Source organism: Prunus mume, linkage group LG8, assembly GCF_029339155.1.
Source record: "Prunus mume cultivar Tortuosa linkage group LG8, ASM2933915v1, whole genome shotgun sequence".
Lineage (NCBI taxonomy): Eukaryota > Viridiplantae > Streptophyta > Magnoliopsida > Rosales > Rosaceae > Prunus > Prunus mume.
The window spans coordinates 2,557,701-2,569,941 of record NC_142705.1 but is presented as its reverse complement, the minus strand read 5'-3'; the positions used below and the strand labels follow the sequence as shown (position 1 = coordinate 2,569,941).

General features: G+C 36.4%; 1 protein-coding gene and 1 pseudogene across 1 annotated transcript; one reads left to right on the top strand and one right to left on the bottom strand.

Moving 5' to 3' along the window:
* The first annotated feature begins 773 nt into the window (after positions 1-773).
* LOC103341066 (FkbM family methyltransferase) lies at positions 774-3,622 on the top strand. Its single transcript, XM_008244546.3, has 2 exons — positions 774-2,020; positions 2,790-3,622. Exons 1-2 carry the CDS (start codon positions 1,418-1,420, stop codon positions 3,150-3,152), a joined length of 966 nt encoding a protein of 321 aa, XP_008242768.1. The 5' UTR covers positions 774-1,417; the 3' UTR covers positions 3,153-3,622.
* A 5,157-nt stretch (positions 3,623-8,779) lies between these two features.
* LOC103341153 (sphinganine C4-monooxygenase 1 pseudogene) lies at positions 8,780-10,451 on the bottom strand (annotated as a pseudogene).
* Between the last annotated feature and the right edge of the window lie 1,790 nt (positions 10,452-12,241).

Below are 12,241 nucleotides of genomic sequence, written 5' to 3'. Positions count from 1 at the left end.
AATATATGAGCTGAAGAGGGCGGGAAGTCCAAGTTTTATCATAACCATTCAACCGAACGTTTCGGTTGAATGGTTAGCAATCCTTGTTGAATAGAGTAGCTTTTGTGCTGCTTTCTTTTATGACCAAAGAAGCAATTTTAAGGTTGGTGTCTGTTAGAAGCTCCAACATTACTGATGTTGTTGAGGAGGTTGAATGGTTAGCAAGAAAATGGATGAGCATTTGGTTAGTTTTTGTTTTCCTTTGTTTTTCATGAAATGGATTTGGCAAGTCTTGCTTCTTCAATAACATGGTATGATCATCTGCTGCTGGCAAGCATTTCTGTTTTGACAACTGCAGGTGTATCAAATCAACCAAAAGAGAGGGAAAGGCATGTCATCTCCACCCAACAACAAACGTCGTCAAAAATGGTATTTTATTTTACCAAAAGGCAGTAATGCTTGTGATTAATAAGAGGATTTTCTTATTTCATTTCCATTTTATGAAGATTTTGTACTTTAAATTTCTATTACTCCACCTATCTCATACTAAATGAGCTATGATTGATGATGGGAGAGCAACTTAAACTTTTAATTTAACTAAAGTCGTTTGAAAGAAGAAATCTTAAATCCCATTTCGTGGTGATCATTTTGTTAGGTCTCAACCTTGGGCTGTTTTTTGTTGGGCCCTTTTGAAGCTATGTGTAGGCTAGCCCTTGTTTGTCTGTCTCGGCCTTTTTATTCTGGGCTGGCTTAATAAATCAATCCAATTCAGAATATATTTGAGTGTTTTTGGACAATGATCCACAGAAGTGAGCAAACATTGACTGAGCATCACACAAGTTTAGAACACCTTCGTCTGAGTTGCCCAAAACTATTTTATAGCCCAAAATAGGATTTTGGGAGAAACAACATGGCAGAGTTTAGAACATTTTGGTTCAGCTGCCACAAACTGTTTTAGAGACAGTTATCAAAATTGATACAAAAGTAAGAATTTCCTTTCCTTCAATCCCATCCAGATTACAAATCTTCAGTTCTTACTCATTCATCCCAAATCGGCCGCCATCTTTGTTTTGTTAATCCAACTTTTGTTCTATCTTTGCTCTGTTTTTACTGGTGCCCGATTGTTTTTTTTATCACCGGTGGGTCTGTGAGTTAAAATCTTAGCCGCACATCTGATCAAACGGCTCAGGAAGAGAGCCCTGAAAGAGCACCCTCGTACGATAGAAGTCTCTCAATCTTCACTCTCTGTGGACTACTGAGAGCTGAAATTTGAACACTCTCCCAGAAAATCTTCCAGAGCAACAAGCAACTGCAAGTATCTGTATCAGATCCAATCTTAACTTTCCCGGAAAATCACTCATTTTCCGAGAAAGTCACCTATTCTCCCGGAAAACAAACCCAAACTCTTCCCACTAGTTTTCCAATTTTCCAATTTTCAATGGCTAATGCCTGGAAGAAAGAGAAACCCATGAGACCCCTATTGCTTCTCTTCGCTGCCACTCTCGTCCTCATCTTCATCTTCTTCTTCCTCGCCTCTCGCCCTTCGTCAAACCCCTCCCCTCCAGGCCTTCACCCCACCATCAGAACCGATCTCCGGATTTACCCAATCCCACCTTTCAATTGCGAAGAGTGCCCGCAGTCCCACCCTGTAATCGCTAACGTAGTCGAAGGCCTTAGCTACCCTTTCATCTACTCGCTCGCCGATTTGGGTAGGTTGCCCGAGAAGCCGCACAAGGACATCGTCAGATTTCTCAAGGGCAAGCCTTTCCGGAGACCCGATATATCGGCGACGATTCAGGGGGTTTTGGAGAAATTCAAAGGTGAAGGGAGGGACAATGGGCTTGTGGTGGACGTGGGTGCCAATGTGGGCATGGCCAGCTTCGCTGCCGCGGTTATGGGCTTTCAGGTGCTAGCTTTCGAGCCCGTTTTCGAAAATTTGCAGAGGATTTGTGATGGCATTTACTTGAATCGTGTTGGAGATTTGGTCACTGTGTTCGAGGCCGCAGCCTCCGATCGCCCTGGCAATATCACCTTCCACAAGGTACCGTCTTTTTTCTTTTCTTTGGGTTCAATTTTAGTCTTTCTTGTTTTGCCTTTCTGCTTCTGTTTTCTTTCTTTTTCATTTTGAGCTTTATTTTGAAGCTGTTATGCTGTTGTTGGTTGTTTCACTATTTTTGTGATTACATAAGCCGGTACCTATGACTGGGTTTATGAAATGAATATCCTTTTTTGTTTCTTTTCTTCCAACATTGTGGAAGTTGAAACCTTAAATGAATTTCGAATTGTTGAAGATGAGTAAATAATATGACATTTGCAATTTGAGAATACATAGGAAAGTAATTAGGGTGATTCCAACTTTGTTTCTCCTAGGCATATGGATATGAAAATTTAATTATGCGCTATAGTTACATGATGGGTTGAATTGGTGGTCATACTGAATCCATGGGAACCTAGGTTGTGCTTTTGATTGATTGAAAATCATGCATTGCCTTTAGGTCTGCTGCCCTTTTTTAGCCCTTGTTTCACTGAGAATATGAAACATGCAATACATGATGCTTACGATTAAATACTTGAGAGAGGCTGAAATATTAAACGGCATTCCAATTAGCACAACCAATTCTATTTATGGCGTGTTGTTTGATTTATATAGGGAAGCAATGGATCATGTTTTTTCCCTTTCTTGTCTGATTCGTTCATCATTTTTATAACAACAGATAACTATTAATAAGCTCTACAAAATGTTAATTTGTAATGCTGTGATAATCTCCTGTCTGCTGCGTTTCTAATGTGAATCTTGCTTATGTGACCAGTTGGTCGGTCGGATGGACAATAGTGCTATTTCAGCCGCTGGTGCAAAGTTGGCCTTCAAGAATAAGGAAGAGGTGGCAGTTCAAGTAAGAACCATCCCTCTTGATGATGTAATCCCAGATTCAGAGCCTGTTCTTCTGCTCAAGATTGATGTTCAAGGCTGGGAATATCATGTGCTGAAAGGAGCGTCCAGGTTACTATCAAGGAAGGCAAGCGAAGCACCCTATATCATTTATGAGGAAGATGAACGGCTCTTGCAAGCCAGTAATAGCAGCGCAAAAGAGATACGAAAGTTCCTACGTGGTGTGGGTTACAATCATTGCACACAGCTTGGTACAGATGCACACTGCACCAAATTGGGTTAGCATGTATTTCGTACCTTTAGCTTTGCCACAAGAACCAGAACTAAACTACTGTGTCATGGTAGGTTTGCATATAATCTTCTGAGACGGATTAATCATACATGTTTCTGTGAGATAAGTTAGACGTTTGGTCTTACATGGGTATCACTAGAACTTGGTGAGAGACTGGAGTCTGTAGATGCAGGGCCAATGCACAGTGGTTGAAGACAAGCTTTTTGAGAGGAAGAACATTCCCTCAAGACATTGAAATACATTGAAAGGAGATCTGGTTCGGAAGAAGCTGCTTGTTGAGCTCAACTAGATTTATCTTTATATGTTAGCCGGCATTCTTTCTTACCAATTGACTTTGGTTTACATTTTGTTGGTGCAGTGTGCCTTTGGAGATTGTAAAGTTATTTATTGTTGCCTGATGTTACTGATGCATTTGAGAGACCTTCAATTTCTGTTGGATTCATTGAGGATGTTGACTTCAATATTTGTTAGTTCTAGTAGACACCATATACTTTTATCCCCTTCATTGCTGTGCGATGAAGGCACTCTATTGGAAACGTGTACAGGGGAAAAGAAAACTGAAAGTATACGCAGACGCTTACCTGCACTGCATATCAACTAGCTCTTATACCTTTTACATTTCTTTTAACAAATACATATGTTGATATACCAATATATTTTTTTTCGGGTTAATATACCTTTTGATGTTTATTTATATATTTGACAAAATAATATTTATATATGGTGATTTTTTTCCTATTGAGAGAAGCGATAACATACTAAATTTATACACATTACACGGATGCTAGGACTTGAATCTAAGACCTTTCTTAAGGAAGCAATTGTTCCAAACCAAAGTCCTTTCCTATATATATGGTGACCCTTTTTTTTTCTTTTCTTGGCAATTTATTTGTGGGGTTATTCGTAGCAATGGTCTCTTAACTATACATGTAGTTACAGTTTGGTCACTTAATTCAATTATTAGTTGCAGAGGTCACTCAAGTAGGTGTTTTGTTGCACTATTAGTCCCTCTGTCAAACTCTATTAAATTTTCTGTCAAAAATGAGGGTAAATTTGGAAATTCATCCACAACCCTCCTCTTCCTCCACAATCCTCCATTGCCGCAACAGTCGCGACGAAGCTCACTACCACAACACAACCCACACCCACCATTTCTCTGCCCACTACGTCCCCTTCAACACCGACCATTCCTCTACTGCCGCCGCCGACTCCAAGTCCTACCCCCTCGATGAGATCGTCTACCGATCCAACTCTGACGACCTTGATAGAATTTCAAGAACCTTAAGATGGAATTCAAGTTGGCGCTAAGCATTATCGCCTTTCCAATTCTAAACCTTCAACACCACAGTCTATCACGAATTTGTAGATGGAAAAACTACTACATCAGAGCAATTTTGGTGTGGTTTTATGTCTTCTTCAGTCTGCTCCAGTCCACGATACTGAGTCTACTTGTTCTTTAACCCAGCAACAGTCCTTGCAAGAGCTTTTACATAGTTTTGAAGCTGTTTTTCAGCCTCCAACTGGACTTCCTCCTCACAGGGCTCATGATCATTGGATTCTTTACTTGAGGGTTGCAAGCCACCCAATGCACAGATTCCTCCCCTTCAGAAAACTAAAATTGACAAGTGTGTTCAAGAGTTACAGACTTGACGAAAAAGGGAGGGTTGTGGATGAATTTTCGAATTTACTCTCATTTTTAACAGAAAAAGTCACAGACTTGACGGATGGACTAATGGTGCAACAAAATACATACTTGAGTGATCTCTGCAACTAATAATTGAATTGAGTGACCAAACTGTAACTACAGGTATAGTTGAGGGGTCATTGCTGCAAATACCCTTTATTTGTGTATTATTGGCATTTCTTTCCTTCTGTATTTTAGTACTAGCCTCCCTGCATGCGCTTGCGCTGCAAGAAGGCTTTTAAATTAAAAAAAATTAAATTTTTTTTTAGAATTAAAAAAGACAATGAGTAGTTGTGTTCCATAAAAATATGATTCATTATCTGATTTTGTTTATAAAAAATTTTAATATGAAAAAGTGTGAATTTACCATATTATCCTCATTTGATTAATAATTTTAATTTTTAATGTTTGCATTAACCAATGACATTTTATAGTATTTTGAATGTTTCACCATTCTTTGCCTTTTGCTTTATATATATAGATAAATGGTTTCTTGTTTTGTTAATGGTGTGCTATTTATGAATTTATAGAGGTGTTAATTTGGTTTCCATTATGAACAGATAGATTGTTAACTTAGATTATGTACCAACGGCTAAGCTTTTTCCGTTTATTATACAAGGTAGGGGTGGCATTTTAAACCGAAAAATCGCAAAAACCAACCGATAATTTACCGCAATGAAACCGCAATCGCGGTAAACCGAACCGCATTTGCGGTATTAAGAACCGAACCGCATTTGCGGTTGCGGTTGTATTTAATTTTCAAAACTTGCGGTTACCGCAAACTGCAAAGTGTAGCCGTACGGATGATGATGTTGAATTCTACAAGGAAATGGAACATATGACAACTTGTAAGTAATTAGTTTATTTATTCTAATGTTATTTATGCTTCTTCTTATAATAAAATGTACTAAACTATGTTGTTTTATTTGTAGATAACTTTGGTGCTCAAACAACACAACGAGGTTCTTCAAATCCACTCACCACCAACACTTGAGTTTGTAACATTGGTACATTCATTTTCCTTTTAGTTTGTAACTTTAATTAACTTTGAATTGAATTTTTCTTTTTGGTTGTAACTTTAATTCATTTTGCTTTGCATTTTCCTTTTGATTTGTAACTTTAAAGTATTTGGAATTGGAATGCTTGAGAAGTTTAACTTTAACTGGAATGCTTGGAATTGTAACTTTAATTTTCTTAGGTTGTGAATGCTTGAGAAGTTGAGGAGATTGTGAATTTATATATGCTTGAGAAATTGAGGTTGTGAATTTATATTTTTGTGAATGCTTGAGAACTTGTGGTTTTAAACCGATAATTCGCGGTAACCAACCGCATTTTGCTGTTTACCGCAATGCGGTAAACCGCAAAACGCGGTCGGTTTGCAATTTCAAAAATCACCAAACCGCAAATAGTCGGTCGGTTTGCGGTTTGAGTAAAAATTCGCGGTTACCGAACCGCAACCACCCCTAATACAAGGCATCCTACAAATTCAAAACAGCCCACCCCAACCCACTAACTTACAATCTAAAAAGATTCCCGGAATCTATTCTCTCCCATTCACATTCTAAGCGTGATAGATAATAAAATAGTATAAAATGATGTGGCAAGAAGAAACTGTTATCAGTCAACCCCACACTCACAGAAACAGAATCACACAACAAGATGATAATGAGATGGCCAACCATTCCATTACCTATGTCTGGAAAATTTCCTACAACCAACCACCGCGTCATTGAAGGAAAGAGGCAGTGGCAGATCTAGGAATTTTCATTCCAGTGGTCAACGTATAAAAGGTTAAAAAAAAATCTACACAAAATAAACTCATCGAAATGAAACGATAATATTCTTATTCATAGTTAATAGATAAAACTATACAAAACACTCATGTTCATTAGAACTGCATCAACTTCAAAAAATAGATACACATTGCAATAAACCAGAAATATCTCTAGTAAACCACATCAAAAAAAAAAAAAAACCAACAACAACAACTTCTTCATCTCAAATCCTCATCCTTCTCTTCTTGATACACGAGTTTGTAAGACCTTCACCAGCTCTGCATAGTCTCGATTTCTCCTCTCTAATGCTTGTATATGTCGGTTCGATTGCTTGGGTTTCCCCTGCAAGTCAGCGATCTCTGCCTTCAAGGTTGTGACTAAAGCAGTCAACGAGACACACTCTTGGTTCCTCGCTAGTAGATGCAATCCTACATTTGCTGCCAAAGCAACACAGTGAGCACTAAAATAATTTGTCTCGTCCACTGCAATTTTGTCAGTATTGAAGGACAAAGATAATTTTAGCTAAGTATGAAAAATGTTTTTTTAGAATTATCATTTTCTGAAGATAATTTTTGGCGGCTTTCATTTCCTACATATCAAAAAAGAAAACCTAATTTTATGAGATTTTTATATGAAGTATATATTGACTTAATAAGCCTTCATTTTTATTTCAAATCGCATGTTGAACTAAAACTAATTTTTCATATTTTGATTTGGTAAGAATTTGATTTTCTAATATTTTTATTTGAATCCAAATGGGGGGTACTTCCTTATTTACATTGTAAACTTAAGTAAATTGAATAATATAAAAATAAATGAAAGTAAAATGACAAAGACATTTACTTAATGGAAATAAGGCAATCTGTACAATGTCGGAAAAAAAAACAAAAAACAAGCCTTTAGTAGAACGACGTCGTTTTGACGCCCAACGAACAAAACAAATATGAAGGCGTGCACGTTTTGGCTGTGGTTTAATGAGAACAAAAAAAAGAAGGCGCGCACTGTGCTCTGTGCTTCTTCTCCTCCATCTGCACTGTGCACGTTGTGCTTCTTCTTTGGGGCATTTCGTCAAACACTTTGCGAGGGTCAACTTTGGCCGCTCTAATGGAGGATTTCATAGGCTGCAGGGGTCAATTGACCACCCTTGCTCTTTTGTGGATCTGCCCCTAGAAAGAGGGATATTGCTCCGTTTACGCAAGAGGACAAGCGGACTAATTTAAATTAAGCTAACCCTCCCTGCTCTTCTCCTTTTATTTTTCTACATATATTATTTTCTTTGGTCATAATCTGTTTGTATTGTTGTTCCTAATAATTAGTTAATAATAAGATTCCCTCAAGGAAGATCAACATTATTAGTCTGAGAAAGACTTAGTGAAACAAATCATAATGCATTGCTCAAAAGAGAACTGAATAGCTAGTATTGGTAGATTTAATTGACAAATGGCCGATTCAATAACAAAAACTCTAAGAGAACTCAATAAATGAAAGAGTAGCAAGATTGAAGTTAGAAAGGAAACGATAGGTATAGCTAGTTCGTGAACAGCCAACCATTGCACTGTAAAAATTGGATAGATTCTATCTATAGTCTCTTCCATAGTGGTATCTCACTGATGGCTCGGGCACCCCCGGAAGGGGGCCTTTTTCACCTTCCACCTAAGGAGTAATAATGAAATGCATAATCACGGGGAAAGATCAATATAGGAAAAACCATATAAGTAAAGAATAACAATTAATTAGAGTTAGAAAGTTAGAAGGGTCCGCTTCTATTTAAACCTCACACTTCTCTTTGTTCAACCCAATATTTAAATCATTAAGCTATTAAGTTTTATTATTGTGTAAAAAGACAAAAAAGATCATCCAACTTAAGATTTAACCCTAGTACATCTATACACACATTCCACCACTCTTCATGTTAGGTTTTAGAAAAACACAAACTCCTCTATATCCTGTTGCCAGATTACTCTTAAAAATAACAATAAAAGTATAAAAGTAGTCCTTAGAGTTTGATTTGTCTTACTGTACAAGTAATCAATCATACAAAAAGCATGCCTACCTTTGATTGACTCTAGCTCTTTGAGCATCAAAATAAAACTGAGAGGGGAACATGCATGCCTATTAAATTAATTATCAATGAACAGGTTAAATACATATTATTAATAGGGAGTTTCACTAAAACACCCAAAATGGGGGTTGAAATTATAAAAAAAACCCAAGCACTATTTAAACATATAAACACACCCAAAACCCATCATTACACACACTCAAAACCCATTTATAAACACACCCAAAAAGTTGACTTTTGGGTTGATTTTGGGTGTGTTTCTATGTTTAAATAATGCTTGGGTTTTTTTATAAATACATGTCTAGGATTGGGTTTATTTATAAATTTGTATTATTAATATTGTAATTTAATTAATTAAAACCAGCATCTCCCTCTATAAATAGAGACCACCCACACCCCAAAAATAAACCATCGCCAGAGTAATTCGGAGATCATAATCATCCTTCTATATTTCCAACTCTTGTTCACCTTCATTTTCATGATCATGCTTCACCACTTCTGCCTCTTCACCATTGTCTCATGACAACATATGATTTTTTTGTCTTTTTGTACAATAATAAAACTTAAGAGTTTAATGATTTAAGTATTTGAGTGAACAAAGAAAATTGTGGGGTTTAAATAGAAAAACTCTTTTATTTTTTATTTTTTATTTTTTATGCTGGGTGTGTATTTAAGGGTAGTTTGGGAAGATAGTGAGTTTTTCTTAGAAATTGTGAAAATTTGAATTAGAAGTTAGGATGAACAAAGAGAACTGCGGGGTTTAAATAGAAAATCTCATAGAAGAAACCCAAGAAAATAAAATATAACACATAACAAATACATTTATTGCATAATTTAACTATATATATATATATATATATATATATATATATATATAGGCTATAGCTGGCTGCTTCTTCGCCTGGCGTTGATCAATTAACCGATCGAGCTTGTTATTTTTGCTTGTCCTCGTTTTTATGATCAACTTGTGGCATATAGTAGGTGCCAAATATTATATCCCAAAACACAAAGAAGGGCTGAGAGAAGTTATACTTGGTTCCATGAAGCTGATGGTGAATAGCATGGTAACCACTATTGTTTCTAAAAAAGACATGGAATGGGTTCCAAGGGATCCATAACCCAGAATGATCGTCCACGGCTTTAATCGTTGCAAAGGAGAAGAAGAAGATGGAGGTTCGTGGAGACATTCCAGATACCAGAAAACTTATGACCCCGCTCATCGTATCAACCATAAGTCCCTCCAAAGGGTGATTGTACAAAGCTCCAAACGCATAAGGAGCCAATAGTGTGTGATGATGTGAGTGGATATACTTGTATAAAAACTTGTTCTCATGCATGTATCTGTGCATGAAGTATTGCCACGTGTCCATTACCAACATGGCAGTGGCGAACTGAATAATACACCTGCATGCAGATGCAGTGGCTCCAGTCCCTCCTCCTGCTGCAGCTGCCGCATGAGCAGCCGCATGGACATGATGAGGATTTGCGCCTCCAGTTAGCAAGAACAACAGAGCCGCAATGATGGCCTGCAAGGATTGCTGTACAAAGACGCCTTTGATTACAGTCGATCTGGACACCAAATTTTTCTCATCTTGTTGTTCAGTGGTTTGCATTTTGTACTTGGGAAATGCAGTTTCTAAAACTGCAAGTATGCCTGCATAAATCCAATATATGAAGATTGGGACAAAAATTCCCAATATTTCATCTGAAATTTTACCCATAGCAGGAAAATTCATTCTCATACTTAATAAAGGTGACGAGGGGCCTTGTATATATAGGGAGGGAGTCAATGGTGACTTTGACCTAGTTAAACGAGAGAGATCAAAATGTGTACATACTAATATACATTTGCACCGAATATATTAGCAGTTGACCCATTATTATAAGTCTTGGCCTCTTTGTTTTGTACTGTAAATAGTCTTGGGTTAATGGCAAAATTCTAGCACTAAAACTAAAACCCTAGTGGGCAGCGTACTAGTTGGTTTAACAAAGACTTTTATTTCCATTTGAATTGGTCCACTACTGGAGAATAATGGAGAGGAATACATAGAACATGTAGTTTTCTTTGTCAGGACCACCACAACATATAGTCAAAGAGAGGGTGTGGACTTGACTGAAGTATTCTCTCTTGTTGTGAAAGACAGCTCTATTTGCGTATTGCTTACGATCCGCGATTGTTGGAAATAAACGATTTGAATATATATATATATATATATATATATATATATATATAGTTTTCTTTTGCTGGGTCTTGCACCAGTTGCATTGTGGAGTCTAAAAAGAAGCTTGACCGGAGATTTTTGAATCCGATGTTATTATAAGAGATGAACTTTCAGTTTATTATGACAATCTGATTATTATAATCCAAATACCTTAACTCGATAAGTTAATGAATCAAATATGAATATCATTTAGCTTTTTATGTTTATCACATATATTCTTTTATTTTTTTATTAAGGAAAAATACAGATATATTCTAATATATTATTCTTTTTTTTGGTCCAATTTAATTAGGGTATTATTGATTGTATTTTTTACACTGAAAATTTGATATCCCTTACCGTGCGTTTGGATGAGGAAATTTAAAAGTACAAAGAAATTCATAAATGATAGAAGTTAATGTGCTAGAATTTGTAAAGTTTCTTGTTTTGGTAACATATTTAAAATATGAAATTTAACATTTATTTGTAAAGTTATCTCTTTTAAAAACTCAATCTCTCTTAGAATTTTAGAAATGACGACTTTTAGATAGAATTTAAAGTTGAGATTTATAACCTCCAAATTCCATGTTTTTTCCCACTCGGAATTTCTAAATTTCTATGTTCTTTTTTCTAAACATGAGAACTGGTTCATGTCAATTTAAAAATTCTGACTTTTGTTAAAATCCTAAATTTATTTCCCTCATCCCACGCGAAATATCATTTGATAACGTCATAATAAAAGGGAAGTTGAGGATCACATAGTCAATTATATGAATTAATTGGTGAAAGAATTTTTCAATAAAGGACAAAACTAATAAGAAGCTCTCATGGACTCTTACCCGCAGAAAGTCCTCTTCTTTCATTGATTGTACGTACGAAGTAAGTCCAAATACCTGTATTTTGTATTCATTGTCCCAAAAGGGCATTGCTTCCCTAGTCATTCCCAGGATAATGGCAAACTTCTAGGACTAAAACCCTGGTGCGCAGCGTACTAGTTGGTTTAACAAAGACTTTTATTTCCATTTGAATTGGTCCACCGGAGAATAGCGGAGATAAATGCATAGAACAAGGTCACATCATACAGTTTTCTTTGTCAAAGACCACAACGTATAGTCAAAGAGATGGTGTGGACTTCAATGAAGTGTATTCTCATGTTGTGAGGGACACCTCCATTCACATCTTGTTTTCGATCAAGAATTTTATATTGAGGGTCTTAGATAAGACCTTAGATGAGGTCTTATATCTTAATGGTTTGATTAATTGGTTAGTCTTTAAATTAAACTGATTAATTTGATCTAATAATTAAGATATAAGACCTCATCTAAGAGCCTTATCGAACGCCTCACTATTCTCTCCTT